This window comes from Bactrocera latifrons, unplaced genomic scaffold (genome assembly GCF_001853355.1).
Source record: "Bactrocera latifrons isolate USDA-ARS-PBARC rearing strain unplaced genomic scaffold, ASM185335v1 scaffold_115, whole genome shotgun sequence".
NCBI lineage: Eukaryota > Metazoa > Arthropoda > Insecta > Diptera > Tephritidae > Bactrocera > Bactrocera latifrons.
The window spans coordinates 160,299-183,558 of record NW_017534575.1 but is presented as its reverse complement, the minus strand read 5'-3'; the positions used below and the strand labels follow the sequence as shown (position 1 = coordinate 183,558).

General features: G+C 31.3%; 1 protein-coding gene and 1 long non-coding RNA gene across 4 annotated transcripts in view; both read right to left on the bottom strand.

Moving 5' to 3' along the window:
- The window catches only part of LOC108976614 (solute carrier family 41 member 2), a 75,174-nt gene that overhangs the window by 3,964 nt on the left and 47,950 nt on the right, over nucleotides 1–23,260 (bottom strand). For 2 of the 3 annotated variants that reach the window (XM_018945852.1, XM_018945843.1), the window contains 4 exons: nucleotides 8,996–9,336; nucleotides 2,515–2,839; nucleotides 2,255–2,401; nucleotides 1,996–2,143 (listed from right to left, as the gene is read on the bottom strand). In XM_018945852.1, the coding sequence (XP_018801397.1) occupies nucleotides 1,996–2,143; nucleotides 2,255–2,401; nucleotides 2,515–2,839; nucleotides 8,996–9,336 (961 nt within the window). Of the gene's footprint in view, nucleotides 1–1,995; nucleotides 2,144–2,254; nucleotides 2,402–2,514; nucleotides 2,840–8,995; nucleotides 9,337–13,494; nucleotides 14,300–23,260 lie in introns of those variants that run through there. The other variant, XM_018945835.1, reaches the window with a different exon arrangement.
- LOC108976631 overlaps nucleotides 14,775–23,260 on the bottom strand; it is a 24,100-nt gene continuing 15,614 nt past the window's right edge. Inside the window, exon 2 of the long non-coding RNA XR_001993977.1 lies at nucleotides 14,775–15,184. This is a non-coding gene — a long non-coding RNA (uncharacterized LOC108976631). The remainder of the gene's footprint in view (nucleotides 15,185–23,260) is intronic.

Here is a 23,260-nt window from a genome sequence, read left to right as displayed (position 1 = left end):
TACTCAAGTTACAGCTTGCACGGACGGACGGATAGACGGACAGACGGACGGACGGACAGACAGACATCCGGATTTCAACTCTACTCGTCACCCTGATCATTTTGGTATATATAACCCTATATCTGACTCGTTTAGTTTTAGGACTTACAAACAACCGTTATGTGAACAAAACTATAATACTCTCTTTAGCAACATTGTTGCGAGAGTATAAAAACCAAAATATTTATTTCAAATAAATCAAAAAAATAATATTAAAAGCAAAATATTTATTTCAATCAAAGCAAAAAATTATAATAATAAATATATGAGAATAAAGAAGTTGCGTATACGTCATGTAGATCGACTTTTTTTGTAATCACTAATTTTAAAGAGCGCTTTCATTCTATTCTTAAATCTAATCTTCAGATCTATTACGCTTACGTAAATAAGCTTCACAAGTGGATACTTGTTGGCAACTTTTCGAGCACTGAATTTATTTATAGTTTTTTTTTTATACATTTGAAAATTGCTACTACAAATGAGTTGGAGATTTTGTCAGTTTTTTACGAAATTTAAGCATACGTAAATATAAAAGTAAGTGCCTGACGTCAATTCCAGTTACACATGCATGATTTTTTGAATGTTTTTTACCTCTTTTGCTTTTCTTTTTCGTCAAAGTGTGCTTAAATTACTTTAAGTGCCTCTGAGCAAAGTTCTACTTTAAATTTATGACCTGAGACCTAAAAATTATGAACTGTTTTTATTTATATTTCTACTTCTCTTTCTATTTTATTTGTTGTTTTTGGTATTGTTTTGAGTGTTAAGCATTTAGGCATGTGTTTAGAAAAGTTTGTTAACATTTTTGTTATTATTATTATTTCTAAATTATTTATGTTGGTTTTATTTTTTATAATCAATTTGTTTTTATATTTTTTTTAATAATTTTTTAAAGTCGAACCGGAGCTAAAGTTCCACTTAAAAATTCAATTATACTATCTGATCAAATTTAACAAAAAAAATCTACAATAGTAGACGTAAACGCGTATACTAATTTTCCACACACTTGTTATAAGCCTCCGCTAGGTGACATTCAGTGCTTTCAGTAAATTTTTCTATTGATTTGGTTTGCTTAAGAATTTTAAATGAATCAGTCCGGGTCAAATTTGATTGGATATATGTACGTACTACAGGTTGTATACGTAACTTTTAAAGAAACGCTAATATTAGGTTGTCAAAAAAGTCTAGCGGTATTTGATTGAATTTTCAATAGTTCATACATTTTTTTTGATGACTCATGCCCAGCTCTTAACCGCTGCTACGGCTGCTACTATGTCGGTTTCTTTCGTCCAATTCAGCGATTTTATCGCAGTTTTCGACGATAGGCCTTCCAGAGCGCGGCGCATCTTCGACCTCTACACCAGAACGAAAACGTTGAAACCATCGTTGTGCGGCGGAAATGGAAACTGTATCGTGTCCATAAACTGCACAAATTTTATTGGCGGCTTGAGATGCATTTTTGCTTTTATCGTAGTAGTACTGTAAAATATGCCGTATTTTCTCTTTATTTTGCTCCCTGTTTGCAACGCTATAACTCACAAACGACTTAAAAGAATCGACAATCAATCACACATGTGTTAGCGCCTGAAATGAGCTTTCCAAAAAGGTACAGCATGACCCGATGCGACGAATAAAACTGGAACTACGGGCTCTCAGCCAACTAGCGAAAATACCGCAAGACTTTTTTGACAAGCTAATATATTAATTCTAAATATTTAAGTCTAAGAATGTAGTATTATTAAGTTTATTCTTTAAAATTATATTCGATTTGCTTTAGAGGCAATAGTAAATCGGCTTTTATCGCTTTGGCTTGTATTAATTTAATAAATTTTCTATATACATATTTAGAGTTTTCATAAGCGAAACTATTCAGTGCAGAATTGGATTTAAACTATCTTATTCTTGTACGAGTATATAAAAAATACAAAATATATACAAATATTTATGTTTATTACTCACCCACTTATACACAACGCAGAGAGTACCGGAACCCAGCCACTCTTCAATACCGGACGAGTATATTTATTTTTGAGCACAATAGCAACCCACATGGGTAAAAGCACTAAATAACAAGCGACTATAACAAATGTGATCCATAAATGAGTTTCTGTAGAAAATAAAATAAATAAAAATAGTTAGAAATGAGGCTTCTTTCAATAAAGCAATATTATAAAAGTGTTTGTTTTGGTATTTTGTAACTTGGTAAATTTTTACTCACTTATGTGATCGAAAAGTAATGAAGCGATGAAGGAGAGCAAGCTTATTGAAACGACATCACCGATAGATGCCGCTAACGGTGTTGCTAAGTTATCAGGATTTAAATTGAATTTTTCAGACAATAATATCACAGCCACTAACACAAAATCTGCAAAAAAAAATATTAATAGTTATTAAAAGCTGTCATAAAAGTGCTTAGAGCATATACATATAAGTAATATTCATATAATTTATTTTGCAATATTTTTTGCCGGAACCTACCTAAAACAAAGCACGATGAGGTCGCCGTAAACATAGCGGACGCTATCAGCAGCATAACATGTTCAAAAAAGAATGTGCCATCCATCGCCAAACCAACAACAATGGCAAACATTGCAACCAAAAAGGACGCCACCGTCGCCTGCACTTGAACCAATGCTATATTGCCGACAATCATACGAATGACTTCTTTACGTGACGTCATATTGCCCAAATTGACCTGTGTGGAGAGACGTGATGCGAGGCACATATCGAGATTGCCCTTCAGGCCAAGCAGTGACGGCACGAGTATGAATAGTTCGGTGATCTCTTTGAAAACACGCCATTTCTACGCAGCATATGTGAGTGGCATAAGAAATTTCGAAAAAATACAAAAATTTATTTATTTCGAAAAAATACAAAAATTTATTTATTAGTAATCTATGTCACCATGTGTAAGCATTTGTATATCGGCATAAATTTGTGATAGCAAGAAGGGAAGAACGCAATTAAAACGTTTTAAGCAAAATAGTTGAAATGTAAAACACGTAAATGTGATACACTTGCTTATTAATGGCACGTTAATACGCAGTGCGATCGAAACTAACAGTATAATTTATAGGTTTTTGAGTTCATAATAATTAATTCTCTTTATTTTATTGCATCGGTATTTAAAAGATATAAATATATTTATATAAAAAAACAAATGGCAATAAAGTTTTAAAAAAAAAAAAAAAAAAAAAAAAGTATAATAATAATATTAAAATAGGTAAGGAAGCGCCAAGTTCGGGTGCAACCGAACATTTTATACTCTTGAAACTCTCTGTATTTCAATTATATATCTCCACATTGGCCGATATTTTCGGTAAAAAGTATAAGCACTGGGTCCACATTTTGAGTACTTAGGGGTACAGTTTGGTTCGGTTTACGTAATTTCTAGTCATAAGATGCCTCAGATCCACAATTCTTGTAGAGTTTTATTCTATTATATTTATTCAGTCTTGATTTGTATTAAAGTTAAAGTTTCAAATGAAATTAAAATCGTAGGCGTGGTGCCCGTTTTAATACTATAACATAAAATAATATATAACATTTTATTGAAATCGGTAGAGCGGATCTTGAGGTATGTGATTTTACTTAAAAGTGGGCGGTGTAGCCCATCACCCCTTTTTGACACCGGCTCCTTTAAAACTCTCATACCATTTCGAGGGTAAAATTTAATGTCCTTGACGTATTTAGTTATTGATTTAGTAGATTTTAACAGAACCGCTATATGGACAGTGAGCGAGGTTATTATCCAATTTCATCTATTTTCACTCTGTAGGAGTTCTTATTATATTTGCGCTAGGTAAATTTGGTTGTTGGAGCTTAAGTAGCTTAAGAAATATATACATTTAACTTATTAGAGGGACGGGCTACTTTTTAAAAAAAACTTTTGCCAATGTCCCTTGCTACTGCGATCCTCTGTAGCAAATTCGAGTTTTATATCTTAATTTAGCCTTTGGTTACGGCACTTTATACTTTTTCGGTGGGGCTTTGTGGGCGTTGCGGTGGTCCGATTGCTCCCATCTACGAACTCGTAATTTTTTTGCCAGTGACCCGCATACCAAGTTTCATTTTTACTCAAGTTCCAGCTTGCAAGGACGGATGGACAGACAGAGAGTCAGAGGGCATGGCTAAATCGATTTTTGTAATCCCATTGATATACACTTTATAAGGTCTCCGACGTTTCTTTCTGGGGGATAAAAGCTACGTGGCAAGCTTAATACACCCTGTTTAGGGTATCAAAATACTTATCTAAGCAAATAAATATAATAGGTCATTTTATGTCACACTGTCTTTGTTTGCCGTTTTAATGCGTCAGAAGCTTTAATGTATTAGATAAAATATGATACAAAAGTAATCGTACTATAGAAAGAACCAGTGTTTCCAGCAGTTTCAATTCCTTCGTTTGTATTAACATAAAGTTCAAGTGTCTGCACGTCCACTTGATTCGAAATTTGGACATTATCAGTCACTTACACTTACTACTTAGGGTCTTAAAAAACTAAAAAATATCAACATTTACACAATAAGTAATATTCTAAAGTATGGTAAGTATTTAATTGTCGCTCCCAGATTTCATGAAAACAAGGCGAAGATAAAAAGCTTGCACATATATTATATATGCACATTTTTCGCTTGGTACTTTAAAAAATTGGTTTTAAGATACCTCTACGAAAATTTCTCCAAGTATGAGCTGACAATTGCAACGGGAAGATCATCCGCCTTATGGTTTTTATTTTTTATTGTTTTCGTGATATATGTTAGCTCTGATAAAAGATCATTAGCTAAGTTATTATTAATTTAGCATTTTACTGATAGAAATTTTAGATTATGAGACAGTTAAGGAGGACTTTAGGTTTTTACAACAAATGAACAAAACTTCCATAGTTCCTCCATACGCGTAATCGACATAATATTCTATAATCTTGTATCAAATTTTGCAGTTTCTAATATATGTAGTTTAAGATATCATAGATCATCTTTTGAAAGAAAGAAACAACGCGAATATTGGCAAAGGAAATCGGAAAGTAATAGCGGTAGAATCGCGCTGAGCCGGCGTAATGAGTGAGGCTAGGATTGTCGGTCAAGAGGGTTTTGCTATGTGTGTGGTGGGTTTGGTAGAGAATCTCTACTAAATGGTTGCTTCTTAGGTAGTGAGTTTTGCAGTCAAAGCTTCTTACTACGGACATTTTCATGCCAAAAACTCCCAAAATTGAGATTATTATGAGCTTAACTTATTTAAAAACTTAAAACTTAAAACTTAAAAATGATTACATTTTAATTGAATTGTTTTTACCTAACCGAATACACTCATTCCTTATGTTTGGGTTATACTATGCGTATTAGTAATTTAGTTTATTAACTCGAACATGTTTTGGTTCTTTATTTTTATACTCTTGCAACATGTTGTTATAGTTTTGTTCATTTGTTCACCTAACGGTTGTACGTATCACCTGAAACTAATCGAGATATATATAGGGTTATACATATATATATAAATGATCCGAATAAAAACAAGAGTTGACTGGGTAACTCTCTGTCTACAAAGCACCGTTAACTGAAAATGTATAAAGTATCATAGTTAAGCATTAAAGTTAGATATAAAACTCTAATTTGGCACAGCGAATCACAATAGCAAAGGGACATCTGTGTGCAAAAGTTTTTTTAAATGTGGCGTGGCGCCACCCTCCAATTAGATTCATGTACATACTATATCCTAAAGCACTAAAGCTACAGCAACCAAATTCGCTTATCGCAAATATTATAAGAATTCTCACCGACATTGTGAAAATGAATGAAACCGGATGACAAGCCCGCTCACTTCCCATGAAAGGTTGGTGTTAAAAATTACTGAAAAGGCGATAAATAAATAACTAAATACGCCAGAGATATTGAATTTTGTCCTCGAGATTGTGTGGGTCCGGGGTCAAAATTTGGCGATGAGCTTCGCATTGGCCACTTTTAGGTGAAATCACATATCTCGAGATCTGCTGCACCGACTTCAACAAAATTTAATTCGTGATATACTTCTGATATTCTTATGTTTCAGTCTGAAAATAGGCGAAATCGGTACCTATAGTTGACTTTTTACCGAAAATATTGGTCAATGTAAGATTTTCGAGCTTTCAGGTGACTTTATACCGCATACTATATATCGGTCAATTTGAGAGTTATCTTAATAAAAGTGAGATAGCGTTCTTTTCTAATAACGGTGAATATTTGTGCTTAGAATGAATAAACTCGGATGAAAACTAGCCTTAGACCCTATATAATAATTAATAGGGCTTATATACTTGAAGATATTTTCCTAACTTTAATCCTGCAAGTTGCAAGAGTATGAAATGTTCGGTTATACACTAACTAAACTCCTCCTTTATTTACATTTTCTGTACTTATGATCACATTAAGTTTCAACCGTTCAAAGTGACTCAAGTTTAAATTCACACCGTTTGCTGCAGTGAGTGCAAACTGATTTAAATTTCACGTCTATTGCATACAAGTGCTAAACCCAAATATAAATTTTGGAGCAATTGGTGACAACAAGCATTTTCTAAGAATGCATGCGATTTAAATTTCTCTGAAATGTTTAACACAAACAAAAATATTTATCAGTTTTATACACCTTTTAACACCTAAATTCGTGGGAACTCTCTTTGTACAAATGTTTGATAAATCCTTAACGGAATATTCCACTCGCAAATAAAATCCGAGTACAAAGATGAGTATAGATAATTATTTATTTAAGATTTAACACGCCGTACTGAAAATGTCAATAAGCAAATTTATATTAATACACATAATTTGATGTGGCGCAATCTCTAACAAAAGCACAATCAGTTCTGACTCTTTATTAGAGGAAAAGCGTAGGAAATAGTCAAATAAAACCGTATCAGTGTGACGAGACTTAAAAAGAAATATATATAGATATATGTGCTAGTATATACACTTGCATGTCTGTACATATTTGACGCCTATTGTAGTCATTAAATTAGTCTCAAACATGCAAAGGTGTTGTTTTTAGAGATAATATGCCGTCCCGTTGTCTAGATATATAAATAAATATAGTTTAGGGCATATGTGCATTTATAGGCATGTGATTACGCCTATGACAAGAAAGTTTTAATTCCACACCTGCTTTAATATTAATGTATTATTATCATCAGTATTAATTTTCATTGCTGCAATAGCATTTAATGCATGTTCATTTTAATTTTTCGCTAATTATTCAAATTTTTTGGAGATTTTTACTTTGATGCAACCTAGGTTTGGAAGTTTCCGTTCCCCTTTTGCCGATGAGGACTTACACCAGTAGAATAATGGGATAAATGTCAATAAAGAAATATGCTAAATATTTGCTTATTTGGCTGTGTGAATTATAAAAAGGAATACTTATTTATATGACTACGGTTACCAAGTGTAAGGCACTTGGATAAATACTTATATATTGGGTAGTAGAAAAGGTATTTTCGGATTTTTTGCTACCTATTACATTGTGTCATACCATATAGTGTTGGAAAGGTGAGATTTTAAGCTTCATTTAACCAAAAATTAAATTCGGGGAAATTGAAAAAAGTTACAGCTGTTCAAAAATGAGTGAAAATACTGAAAAAATTTGCTATATTTTAAAATTTATGTACTAAAAAGGGAAGAATGCCACGCAAGCCGCCAATGAAATTTTTGAAGTTTACGGAAACGATGCTGTATCAGTTCGTGTAGCACAACAATAGTTCGTTCGCTTCCGTTCTGGAAATTTCGATGTGAAAGATGCACCTCGCTCTGGTCGACCTATCGTTGAAAAGAATGGAAAAGATTGATCAGGACCGTCACATAAGCAGCCATTACATCGCTAGGGAACTTAGCATTCACAATCAAACGGTTTTGAATCATTTAAAAAAAGTTGAAGTTTGAATATAAATACGAAAAGACTTTGCGACTACCAAATAGATTTATAATAAATTTTCGTTAATGTTTCTGGTATAAAATATGTCAATACTAGACTTCTACAGAAATAACTGAATCTTGCAAGAACGACGTCAAGTAGACGTAAAAGGGACAAGGGACCCTGCGTCAAATGCATTATTACTGGTTATGAGATGTTGGCTTATGAATAAACGTAGAAAAGGCCCAAAAAGCTTGTGAATGGCGCTCCGAAAATGAGCCGAAATAGACAAAAATAAAAATTTACTAAACTCACTGAAGGGCATCTCATGCGAGGCTTATAACAAGTGTATAGAAAATTGGATTAAACGCTGCTATGCTTGTACTCGGATTGGCTTAAATACGAGAAAATGTTTTTTTTTTGCCAGTTGGTAATATTCTTAAATATATGTGTACCTAGGTAAAATTAATACCAATAATAATGACTTATAAATTATTAAATAAGCTAAAATCATCGTTAATATGACTCTAATTAAATGAATTATAAAAAACAAATAAACCCTAAAGCTTAAAGGAAATATGTAATAATTTTTCACAAAAATTTTCTCTTCCCTATTATTTAACTGTATACATGGAGTTCGCAAATACTTCATTTGTGGGAGAAAACTATCGCACATTTAAATATTGCGATTTTTATTATACCTGTAATTTAGGAATAATTACATTATCTGAACAAGTGATTACAGGATTGTTATCGTACCAGTAATCGTAATCAAAATGCACAAAATGACTGCGCATTTGGATTGAAATTTCGTAACACACGTGTATTGTAAGATTTTAAATATGCTAAAACACGAAAAAAACACAATTGAAATACACTATCTATCAGAGACATCTTTATGAACATGTAGTAAATAATACAAAAAAAAAAAAAAAAATTGGACTTAGTTGACAATCGTGAGACATTGGCATTTTTCCCACCTAAACACAAGCAATTAAAAAAGAGTTTTAGCATTTTACTTGCAATATCACATAGTTACACTAACTACAAACATACTATGGGAAATTTCTTTTGACTCACCTCTACACGGCCGAGCACAATACCCGCACCGATTGTGCCCACACCAGCCAAAAAGAACGGTATCGACACTTGCAATAATATTGAAGACCATTTCTCCTGCTTAATACCTGGTCGATTTAAGGCCAACTTCTCATCACTGCTGCCAGGCACACCGGCAATACTGCTCGCATCTAAAGCGCCAATGCTACTGTTGCCACCTCCACCACCCCCGCCTCCGCTACCACGACCACCACCACCCGTGCCAGGATCTGGTTCTGAGGATGCTATGGACGTCGTGATGATTGAGCTTAGTGAACCAGTCGTCGATTGTGGGAGACCGGACAACTTGTCATTGTCGGTATCTGTAAACGATTAGTCGAAATAAGAACAAATGTTGTGGGAGAGAGAAAAAAAAGAACGAAAGATAATAAGTCGAAATTGCGAATTTGCATTTTTATCACGATAAGTAAACGTGTGCATAGACAAAAGTAGTCATAAAAATAAATCTAAAAATATTAAATATATAATTTCACATTACTAAGGTGCATACTCGTAAATATTGAAATCAATTTGAGGAGAAAAATTACAAAAATCGTGCATAGATAAATAAGGCTCTACGAAAAGTGCATTTAACTTGTATTTTACATAAAAATAACCCAAAGGCCTATCATTTCTCACACACAAATTTATATATATATCAAAATGTGTATATAAGTATTTGTGTGAGTAAGCAGATAATTCGGTATTTTTTGTGTGTGCCACTTTTTGAGTTCAAATACTTTCTTTTCAAACAATTTCACTACTTCACGTTTATCGATAAAATAAATGCATGGAGTTTTGCCGATGCTCTGAGTCACGCTAAACTTTAATTAGTTGTGCAAAATAATCGACTTACATGACAATAATCACATTATGAAATATAAACAGTGGCAGTTGCGGTACGAAAAAGCGACTTAGTTGCTAAATAACTAATGGTTTTATAAATATAAATATTCTATTATTATTATTTTATGTACAATTTATTACAAATCGCTATTTAAATAAGAAAGACAAGAAAAACGTTATCTTTGGCTGCTCCAAAATAGTTGTACCTCCTTTCCCAAAGCGTAAAAGTGTATACAAAGATCTTTATTTTGATTTTGATCGATCAGTGTGAATGACAGCTACATGCTATATTCAAGATCTAAACAATTTACTCTCGATCATTGTAGTTTTGACTTAGAAAATGATTTGTGCTAAATTTTGTACTAAATTTTGTGAAGATATATTGCCAAAGAGAGAAGATTTCCAAACAAAACTTGATTTTGATCGATCAGTTTGTATGAAAACTCGCACACGTGTTGATACCTCAAAAAAATTAAAAACTAGTTCGGAAATAAATTATAATATAATTAATTAAATTATCTAATTATAATCTTGTACTTAAAGGTAAATATGTAAATAATAGAGTAATTTAACTTTTTCCTTCGATTTTATAAGATTTCGTGAATCACAAACATGACACAAATTAATTTAATGTAATAACTAGCAGAAAAAAGTTCAGTTGCTCTGTTATTAATTACTTAATAATCAGTTTATTGTTAGCTTTCGCTTGCTAAAGTGGAGTAGAGAGTTAAAGAAAATCGCATTGCGATGATTGTCTTAAATAAGTGTGGAAAAAGGCGCAAGTGAAATTTATGAGCTTCTGAGTAAACTTAATATTTCGAGAATGTTTATTTACCTCACTACTCACTTTCCCAGAAAAGTGGTAGTTCTCGCGTAACATAATTCGAACCAACTCAGTCATAAAAACTGAAAAGATGAAAAAATATTCACCATTGAAAAAGTTTTTAATAAGCAAATCGACAAAGTCCTCGTCAAGGGTTGAATGACGTCAACATCCAGTTGATGTAATGGTGTTGGTTGGGAAACTTTTGCAAAAGCGTTACACTTCTTCAGTCCTATGACAAAGAAGTTTAAACTAGGGTAAAAGCGTACTGATGATTGACTGTCTGGAAGTCCAGATTTGAAACCATTGAACTAAATTTTATGATCAGAGTTGGAAAACATGAATTAACGAATACCGCACCGAAAATTTGAGAGTATCAAAATATCTTGTTTTTAGTAGCGTTGTCAATAATAGAACCTGTGCGTGATATGTATTAATAAACAAAATTTATTATAAAATGTAACTGTCATGAAACAATAACTAACTATTTTTATAACAATCTTAACTTCTAACAGAACCTATGGCAGCACCAAGTACACATATTTAATAATCTACTAAGAATATAATAAATAATGAACCATGTTCAGGGGTCCAAAATATTATGGAATATTTAGTTATATTTTCCCATTCAATATAACAAAGTTTTTATACTCTCGCAACAAAGTTGCTAARGAGARTATTATAGTTTTGTTCACATAAYGGTKGTTTGTAAGTYCTAAAACTAAAAGAGTCAGATATAGGGTTATATATACCAAAGTGATCAGGGTGACGAGTAGAGTTGAAATCCGGATGTCTGTCTGCCCGTCCGTACAAGCGGTAACTTGAGTAAAAATTGAGATATCATGACGAAACTTGGTACACGTATTTCTTGGCTCCATAAGAAGGTTAAGTTCGAAGATGTGAAAAATCGACCCACTGCCACGCCCACAAAATGGCGAAAACCGAAAACCTATAAAGTGTCACAACTAAGCCATAAATAAAGATATTAAAGGGAGGGGCATATTTGGACGTAATTTTTTTGGAAAAGTGCGCGTGGCCCCGCCCCTACTAAGTTTTTTGTACATATCTCGGAAACTACTATAGCTATGTCAACCAAACTCTATAGAGTCGTTTTCTTTAGGCATTTCCGTATACAATTCAAAAATGCAAGAAATCGGATAATAACCACGCCCACCTTCCATACAAAGGTTATGTTGAAAATCACTAAAAGTGCGTTAACCGACTAACAAAAAAAGTCAGAAACACTAAATTTTACGGAAGAAATGGCAGAAGGAAGCTGCATCCATGCTTTTTTTAAAAACCATATCTCAGGAAGTACTCGACCGATTTCAATGAACTTCGGCATATAATATTTTCTTAACACCCTGATGACATGTACGAAATATGGGTGAAATCGGTTCACAACCACGCCTTCTTCCAATATAACGCTATTTTGAATTCCCTCTGATGCCTTCTCTGTATAATATATACATTAGGAACCAATGATGATAGCGGAATAAAACTTTACACAAATACGGTATTTGAACTGAGGTATCCTTTGTGGTAAAATTGTAGTGATCGGACTATAACTTTTCAATACAATTAAAATCAATGAAAATACAATTCAATACTCAAAGTACACAATTTGAACTAATCTAATTAATTTTACACAAAATAAAAAAATATGTAAATGACGGATAATGAAATATCGATTATTACTTTATCATGCGAAAGTATAAAATGTTCGGTGATACCCGAACTTAGCCCTTCCTTACTTTTTCAATATGACTTTGTAGCTTAACAAATATTTAATTAGTAGAATACTCTTAATATAAATTTTATGTATTATTCAACGTTTTCTTTTAATAAATTCTAAAATTGTTTTAATATTTACTGTAATTCCTGTACTCAGTTACATAAAAAAATATTTCAATAAATTATTCACAAATGCTATAAAATATGATTTTGAAGCAAACAATTATTGGGTAAAAATCGATTCAGAACTTCTCAAAATCGAATTAAGCGCTATATACCATATACAAAACCTTCAAACCAAAACACTGCATGCAAATATAGTAAAAAAGTCTAAAAATTTGTAAAAAAAACTAATTTTGTAATTTAAAAATAACTCACATTATTTGAGAATCTTTAACAAATAATGTGTGAGATGATATAAAAATAATTAAATAATATAAAAGCGAAAAAATATTTGGGATTTGCAAATATAGTTGTTTCTTTGTTATGAAAGGCCTACTTAAAACATACATATGTACATATATATAAAACAAAAAAAATAAAAAGTAAAAATAATATACTATATCCATATGTATGCATATTAACTTAGTTCCGAGTATTTTCGCTAAATTTTGAGTTTTTTAGCTCATTATTTTATTATTCGAATATAAATGTTATATATAAATGTACGGGTGCTTTTTATTCAGTTTTGGAATTATTTTTGGATGCGATTAGCAAGTGACTTTTCGGTACATAATAAAATAAAAGCTCACTTTACTACATAGTCTATTCGGGTACATTAACCATTAAGATAGTAAATTTTTGCTAGGAAGGAAAGTGAAGTAGAAAGTAAGAGGAAGAGTAAAGTTCATTTGGCAAAGAGGAAATAAAAATAGTAGTTAAAATAGTACAGAGGAGGGCACAACATTTTTTAAGCGCATTACATACAAATATAGAATATATAGATGTGAATAGGTAGAAAAAGCAAAAAAAAATATATATATATTAATGGATAGCAAGACTTTTTTCGTGTTTTCACAACATTTTGTTCGTGTGTTTTGTTGTTGTTCATGTTAACATTTGTGTTTATGCAACTCACCATTTCCATAAATTGTATATAATCTATATTTATCATCCTGTTGCGAAACTTTTTGTAATTGTTGCTCTTTTTGTTGTGCTATTGGTGGTGGCAAGGGTTGTGGCAATGGCGCTGTCAGTGACAATGGCAATGTATATCGATAGTGTCCATGTGGTACGCCATTGTTACTGGTGTAGTATGGTGTGTTGTCATTCTTATTGGTGTTGTTGCTATTATTTTTGCTATTATTTCTTAAAACTAATTCATCAGTGTGATTGGTGTGTTGTTTAGTGTTGACTGAATTTGGATTTGGATTTTGAATTGGTGTGGCCGAAATGAATTCCATGCTATCGCAGATATTTGTTGTTGCTGTTTGTGGTGTTTGTGGCGGCGCTTGGAAAGCATCATTGCTGATACCAGCATCGGCTAATTTCATATAATCATCATCATTGCTGCTGGTCATTAAAGACAAATGCGGCTGTGCTTGCTTCTTGCTCGGCGACGGCATTTTGTGTTCGTTGTTTTTATTATTATTTATAATTATATGTTATATTTATTTTAAAAAGTTTATAAATGGAATTATTTTTTTTACTTATCATTAAGTGCTACTAAAATCTGTGTGAATTTTCGGAGCAAGAATCGAAATCTGTGCACATTTTTGTGAGCTTAAAAAAGTTTGATTCCAACTTTCTTGAATACTAAATTTAATTAATATAATTAAATTAATTGAAATAATTGGTAAACTATTTAGAATGTTTTCCAACTGCAAGTCATTTGAATGAAAGGGGTTTTTAAATGTTTGCACTTATCTTTTTATATATAACAAATTATTTTAACTACACTGCAGAGGCAAATATTTTTTAATAGAAATCAATTTAATTTTGCTAAAAAACTATGCCGCTATGAAGTTTTGTATACTAATTATAATTAATAATTATTTAAGCGTACAAATGAAACTTAAAGCGCCAATTATTGTAAACTATTTTGTTTAATAAAAAAACTTACAAAAAATATCGTACGCTTTTTATGTGAATGAAATTTTTTTACATACTTTTTGGCGCTTTGGTTTCAATATTTATTGTTTACTTTTAAAAATTAATACTAAATTACAAATGAAAACAATAATATCACACACAGTTTTTTTTTTTTGAATAAACAAAATTTGTTAAAAATTATTTCAAATATGAATTCTAAATTATTCTGTATATTTTATAAATTTTTATTAATTTATACGATATAGGTTTCGTGAGTACAGCAATTAGCTCTGCCAACGTTTGGTTTACATTTTCGTGACGATTTTGTGTTCGTGTCTCTTGCTGTAGGTCGTACGACGATGATTGGGGCAGAGACACGTGTGGTTTGGAAGTAATTGCAGAGTATTGAATACAACGTAGGGACGCCGTGCTTGTTGGAACGAGTTGTAGTAGCTGCTTCGTTTTTTTGGTTTCACGAAGTCTATATTTCACTGTTGCTGTTGTTGGTTGCTTGTTTTTGGTGGTGTAAGTTTTTGAATTGTTTGTTAGTGTGTACGAAATAAGTAGTGAAAATAGCGAAAACTTGTTGAGTGAAAGAGTGTTTCGAGAAAATAGCTTATAAGTTATACGAATCAACGTTTTTTTATTTTCGTTAGGATTTTCTGTTTTACTGGCTTCTATTCTGTTCGTGAGACAGAAGTGCGCCTTCGGCTTTAGTCACCGGACCGTTGATATGGCTAAAAGAAATAGATCAGAAGTAGAAAAAAAGAAACGTTGGTTTCAGGGGCGAAATTTCTGGTTTTTATAAATTTTTGTTGCATCACCAAACTCTCTATGTGAGTTTACGCAAATGTTTAAATAGGTAAAAAAAAGCTTTGCATATTTTAGCGCTTCACAGGATTAAATTTATTTGTAAAAAAGTTTCGAATAAAAATTGTTCGTTTTCTCGTTGTAAGAGTTGAAATAAAAATAACTTAAGGTGTCGTACAGTATATATGAAAAAACAATTAATTAATTAAAAAGATGAATGCTGTTAGTAAAAAAAGGGTTTCCTTATTGCGTAATACTTAAGTATTATCATTATTATGATTAAAATAATGCGGACTGTTTTTAGTGAATATGGAAAAACTAGATATTGTGCGAATATTTCTGAATGTTTACTTCTTAAAAACCTATACACGAAAATGTTTATAAATGGCTTAAACTTATTTTCAGAGTAACTAGCTTTAATTGCATATAATACTTAAAGTAATAATAAAATAAAAATAATTATAAAGTTAAATAATATTCACATCATAAATAAAGCTTATCTGAAACGTTTCGATTGAAATAATTTCATTTAAAAATCTAACTGATTGAAAAAAAAATAAAGTATTAATATATGCATGTTGCTATTGCTGCTGTTGTTGTTTCAAGACCATTTTTATGCTCTTGCAACATGTTGCTACAGAATTATAGTTTTGTTCACCTAACGGTTGATTAAATTCAGATAATTTTGCACAGGGGATCGTAGTAGTAAGTGGCACCTGTGGGCGAAAAGTTTTGAAAAAAAGTTTTTTTCGAAACTATTTTCAAAGTCGGTTGCCCAGATTACTCGCAACATACTCAACCGATCTCAAAATTTTACGAAGGTCTTTGAAATATAACTTACAAGGTCTTGAATGAAGAGTTTTTTTTTCAATTACGATTTATTATCATAATATGACAGTATACTTCCATAAAAAAATTCACCACAAATTTTTAATCTTATGTAGGGTATCTCAGCATCGTTGCTGCGTTACTCATTCTTTCGTACTATGCGAGTGCTGCGTCAAAATTTGATACTTATTTTCATTTACGTACGTAAAGAGATCTCACAATCATTCGGCAATACTAAGAATTGAATAATAAATTTAGGAAAGCAAATTGTTTATAAAAAAATTTTATTTATTTTTTATCAATATAATGTGTTGATTTCTTCGAAATATAATGGACTCGAAAAAAATAACAAGCTTATACATATAATACAGATATTACATTTTTTATTAAATGAATAGCCAGTTTACTCGATATTTCTGATTGTTTCATTCAGATTTTGAATCTTAAAACAGGCATTAGAGGCACTCGCCTACCGGGTGACAGTTATAATATATGTATGTATGAGAATAGTGACTTGACTTGGAAATTTCATAATATTTAAAGGGCAAAATATAAATAAACAGATTTTTGGATTACTTGTAATTAATGACCAGTATTTTGTCAAAAATTAAACTGCAGGCTTCCAATTTGAATTGTCATGCAACTTTGTGCAAAAATAATTAGCGAACAAAAATCAGTCTTTTGCACAAATTTCTTAGAATTCAAGAAAATCATTATTTAATTATTAATTCACACACATATTATGAATTTTAATTTATTATTTGAGAATTTATTGGTGAAAGCGAATATTCAAAAGGTAAAAGATAGAACTTTCGACAAAGCTAAATATGTTAACGAAACGATTGGTAACTAACAGAGCGTGTGCAAAATAACTTTATTCAACGGGAAAATATAATAAAAAACTAGACTATAATAGTTTAAAAAACTAGTCTATAAATATATATGTATGAAGATGATACTAATTTAGAGAAATATCTATGTATGAATAAGCGTGAATATATTTCTCAGAATCACACGCTTTAACACCGCGTGTGGGTCAAAACGAAGAAGATGACGAAGCTTAAGGAACTGGTTTAAAATTTGCAATTCTTTCAAAATTAAAATGCCGCGATATTTACTATCGTCTACTCACATCTATAGATAGTTACAGCGTGGAGTATAAATAACTATAACAACTATTGGAAACATATTGAAATTTTCATTAATTTCTTAAGCGACCAAACGTGTTGGTTTGACGTTATTAATGAAGCAACCGGGAAACCAAAAATTTGTAACTTAAATTAAGAGTATGCTTGTTTCATTTATTATTCTTTGAAATTAGATTGTGTATTTCTATTTGTAGATGCAAAGTTTAATAACTGTTGGAGCTGATTGAACTGAGAGGCTACACCTTATAAGCATTGTGGTATGTTATTTCTACAAGTATATCCTATCGAAATATGAAAACAAAATATGTTTTTATTTCACACCAGATGTGTCCCTTAAATTATACTCATAAATAATAATGAAATAGCAACACCTCAGAAACTATTCTTACTTGATGTAGTTGTGGCAAGAATATTATGCACAAAACTCATGTGTACTTATTCATATACATACATATGTTGAGAAATGCTACCGTGGTTTCAGAAAGTTTATTTAACGGTGTATACACGTTGCGTAAATCCATCTAGAGTGCCAAATGAATATATTATAACTGGAGTTTATAAGAAACGAGTTAAGTATAAAACGACTATCACTTACGAGATATTTAATATACACGAATATATTGCAATACTAATTATTCTAAATACACATACAAATATTGCAAAAACATCTGACAAAAATATTACCGCGTTCAACATACGTACATTTATATAGCCTTTGGAAAAAAAGAGATTAATTGTCACTGTGTCTGCATGCATTTGTATTTATTTTACTTTTATTTGCAATTTATCAAATTCACTTTTTTAAAAGTATCATTTGAGAAACTTGTTTGCAATTTTACTTGTGCATACCTGTTTCAAAATTCCAAGAAAACGATGCACACTAAATTTATATAGACATCGTTGGCTTAATGCTACATGAGTAAAACTTTTAAATATAATTCTGGAAGTATTTATATTTTTAATAATTTATTAAATACTAACTATTAAAGACCAGTGTAAATTTTGAGTAAAGAACGTAAGCCTATATAACTGTTATCAAAAATATTAACTACAACAACTCTGTGTTAAATAACGGCATAAAATTCGCATCTAACTTCAATATCGCAAAACTTTGCTTAATGTACTAAGCTGCAGTCTTAAACTTCGATTTTGTGTATATTCCCACAGCCATTACGTGCTATTCACCATACATACATTTTGTGTGTGTGTATATTACTTTTAATTTACGCACTGTAGCAAATTAGATGAATTAATTATTTCAGAAAACTTTAATTTAAGAAGAAATATAAAAGTCGTAGACACTTAACGACTTGTAAGCAAATAAATATGATTAAAGAGAAAAACAGCTTAAGTGCAAAGATGGAAAAATATTGTTTGCTTAAGCGAACTTAGATTTAAACAAATAATAGTGAAATAAATATCATCGTATCAGAACTACGTGAATGACTCCAACTTCCATAACCCACCTATAACTATAAATAAGTTCATTCTAGCTTAGTAAAATATCAGTTAATAGCCAGAGTAAGCGCGAAACTTGAGTCGCAATTACGCACATACATAAATAATAGAACAAACCATCAAAATATGACTGTATTTACATAAGCAGCCAGACAGATATTGATATCGATATTTCAAAAGTGTTAGTATGCACAAAAAAGTGCTGATAATTTACACAAATAGGTGATATCTGGAAAAACCAATAACAATTCACTGTTAGATCAAACGGTTTTTATATTTATTTCAGTATAGCTGCTTTAAAAATATAATTTATTCCAACTACACAATAACAATTAAATGTCTTTTTGTGCCGTTAAGTACAACGACGATATAAAGATCTCAAAGAGACTAACTATTGGCGACAGTACGATCATTTTTGTGCTTCAGCTCCAAAGCTACGAGGTCTAAATTGCAAAAATTAACTGAAATTTACTGTAATATCTGTGATTTACAATACAATAACTATAATAAACAAAACTTATATTGATTTGCGCAAATAAGCAACTAAATGAAATTATGCCGCAATGAATGGCTCAACGCGGCGTATGAGTAACCTCTTATTGCTTCCATTGCAAGCAGTATGACAAAAAAGCTGCGGTGTGTGTGAGTATATAATTATGAATCATATACATATGTATATACAAAAAAATTATTTATATTTACAATTTTTTTTTTCATAATATCACGCATATGTGGAAGTGCAAAAGCCATATAAGAGTTTCCATTTAGCTTCAAATAAGCTGCTCCTCAGCCACAGAAAATGCAAAATATTAGACGACAATAAAGATATTTAATAGTTTTCAGTTTTAAAGCACACAGGTACTTTTCTAGGTACATATAACAACTAATAAAACATAAAGCACACCCGGTTATGGAATGATAATTTTTCTTAGTTGTCATTTTAGCTAACGGCACATAGTTATGCATGCATGTATATTATCAGTTGTATTGTAAATTATTATTTTATTACAGAAATTGTCAATTGTTGATACATATGCTAATTACGGCAATGCAATTTAGTTTATCTCCCACAGATAACCACAATATGCCGCGTTTACCAACAGAACAATAAAAGCATATGTAAGCACTTGGGTTGTTATGTTTATAATTATTTACTGTTGTTTTTTAAAAAAAAAAAGTGGCTTTTTCTGCTTGTAGCATGCCTACTTGTGTGTTGAACCGCACTAATTTCAAATCGCTAATTCCATAATAGTCTGCGCGTGGGAACACTGTTATAATTTTGACACTATACCCTATTAACTTTTCGCGTGGATTCGTGGAATTGGTAACATATATTTATTTACTATCATGTGGCCCTGTTAATCTTATCTGCTGATTTGTTGATGCATCAAATAAATATGTAATTAAGTTTGTTTGTTTTCATTAGGGTTATTATCATTAAAATCATTGTCAGCTGTCAGCACCTATAGATCCTTCAAATGTTATTGTTATGCAGTACAATTTACTTGTAGGTTATTTTTGTTTGATACTTGATCAAAAGTGAAGCAGTTGCTTCCCTATACGTGGTTACATAAGTTTTTGAGTTTATTTACTACTTGTTATTTGAGTACTTACTTGTAAATTACTGCTTCCTATTACTTATAATTTTTACATTATAATAAGTTAAGAAAAATATTCTATTTGAGTTTGTTATTTATTTTCAACTATTTATACTATTTAATTTGATATTAATTTTTAATTATCTTGTTTAAAGTAAATATGAAATAACTTCTGAATTTTTATACTGTTAGCAAAATTAATACCATGGCATACAAGTTTTATGCTATAGTGATTCAATCTCAACAATTTCTTCGTAGATTACACCATTATCTTTGACGATAATCCATGCTAAATTTCGAGAAGATATCTCATCAAATGAAAACGTTGTCCCCACAAGCACTTGATTCCGATTGTCCAGTTTATATGGAAACTATATGCTGTAGTGGTCCGACATTAGCAAAACCGACAAATGAACAGCTTCTTGAGAAGAAAAGGACGAGAGCAGAATTTGACATTGTTATCTCACAAACTAAGGTACCAGTTGGCGTATAGACGGACTAAATCAACTAATCTCGCGTGTCACGTTGTTTGTCCGCGATGTACTCATAAACTACTGAACCGATTTTAGTAAAATTTAGCAAACTGTGTCCAGTTCGAACTAACTTGGAAGATAGGATAGTAAAAACAATTCATAAATAAAAAATACAGTGAAATCTCTATTAAATGGACGCTAACATATTAAGCGGACATCTCCATTAACCATCAATGTCAACAATGTGCATGTTTTTTTAATACAATCTGTTTACAATGAAATTTATTTGTATAAACCTATTCAAAATTAAACCTCAAGTACGATTCCTTGGATTCTTATACCGTCAAAACTTTTTCGCCTTTAATCGTAAATAAAAATTTCATTGTATTGAATAATTTATTATATTAATAATAGTATGAAATGTATACCACAGTAACGCGTGGGCGGATACCATTAGACATTGCAGGCTTTGCGATGATTCCTTCTGGGTACACAAACTTCGTGTCAAACTTAATATAAATCCGCGAAAAGCGTTAAAGTTTCGTATGACAAATAATTCAGCTTAAATTAAATTAAACCTTCATTTGACATTACTAACGAATTAGGTCTATATATGACATGACAGCCGGCCAGTATAGCCTAGCCCAACCTAACCTTCAATAATTTAATGCCATAAGTTATCGGCAAATCATTTGACAAAATTTGATCAATGAAACTAAAATACTATATGATATATAGTATATATGCTTAACCGATACTATTTATGTTATCAAAGTTAATTAATAGCATTGTACGAAAAGAAAGGAAAACGTATTAGGCTACAATTTTCTATGTTATAAAGTAGTTCCTCAATGAATTAACTGCTAAATTAAGATTGCTTTCTTATTTTCTTTTATGACACGATAATTAATTTCCTACTGTTATGTATAAGGTGACTTACAGAAACAAAATAGTATACTTTTTTAAGCGATAAGATTAAATAAGTTAATCAAAAATGTGCCTGGTAGCCAAAAAAAAGTCCCGTTTGTGGTCATGGTTTTTCCCAGCTTCATTATATTATACATATATACATTAGTGGAGCATAGTATATATAATATGGAAGTATTGAGTGTTTTATCTTTCCTAGAAACTCAGAATCAGCTAGAATCGTACCTAATTTTAGCACAATATTTAAAAAAAAATCCTAATCGTATTTGAATGAAATGCTTTGGTAATATACACGCTTCAGCACTTTAGTCGCAAAGTTTAATGGTTTAGCAACTGTGTGAAATGCAATAAAACAAATTCGGCTAATCTTTGATAGCGTTAGCATTTTGCGTTGTATTTTATAGTATATCAGTTCGTGTACTAGTTTTCGCCTGATTTTAATGCAATAAGTTTCTTTCAAACTTCATTATTCAGCAAGGTAGCGTCACTAGTAACCAAGTATAGTATATTGCGTATTCTTAACATTTTTTTTTTTAATTTTTTAATGAGTTTAATTAACAAAACCGTGTTAATTTTGGAAGTTATTTATAAGCACACGCTTGAAATAAATTAAAGAAATGATAAAAAAGAAAGAAATAACTGAAGAATATGCATAATCTTCAGACTTATTTGAGTATGCAGAAAAAATTAAGAATCTTTAAATAAAAGCCACATAGTAGAGAATATTTGTTATAAAAAGGAGTGGAGCTTTAATGTTAATGAATAAAAATATAACCGCGAATTTGCGATTATAACCTGCCGTTAAAGAAATATGCGGTTCTAAAGGTTTCCCGAAGGTAGACTATAGTACAAATTATTGGATAGTGAGTAAAATTTTTCTGCAAAGGAGGAAAGACAAATAATAAATTTTATTTATTTTTTTATATAAAAATTGCTTATTTGTCAATTAACTAAATAAAATGATTTTCTTAAATGGAGATAGGCCAAAAACTGTGAATTATATTTCAATTACTAGATTGAGTTCTATTTAGAAAATGTTTGTTTCATAATGACCTCACCTACTGGAAAGGGTTCAGAGGATCGCTGCGCTGCATAAACGAAGCATTAAGAACAACTCCAACGGCTGCTCTTGAACTCGTATGCCTATAGACCTCTTCGCTGAAGTAAACATAGAAAAAGATGGCTGACGAAGAGTTATGTTAGCTACGCGCAACACTCTAAACATCTATATTGATGGCTCGAAAGTGGACGATGGAGTTGTAACCAAAGTTAGGCAAAAGGCAACTTTTTACTAGTTGTTTACTAGTAAGTTGCCAGAACTTCTTCTTCTTGATTGGCGTAGTCACCGCTTACGCGATTATAGCCGAGTTAACAACAGCGCGCCAGTCGTTTCTTCTTTTCGCTACGTGGCGCCAATTAGATATTCCAAGTGAAGCCAGGTCCTTCCCCGCTTGGTCCTTCGGAGTGTTTTCATCCATCCGGACAACATGACCTAGCCAGCGTAGCCGCTGTCTTTTAATTCGCTGAACTATGTCAATGTCGTCGTATATCTCGTACAGCTCATCGTTCCA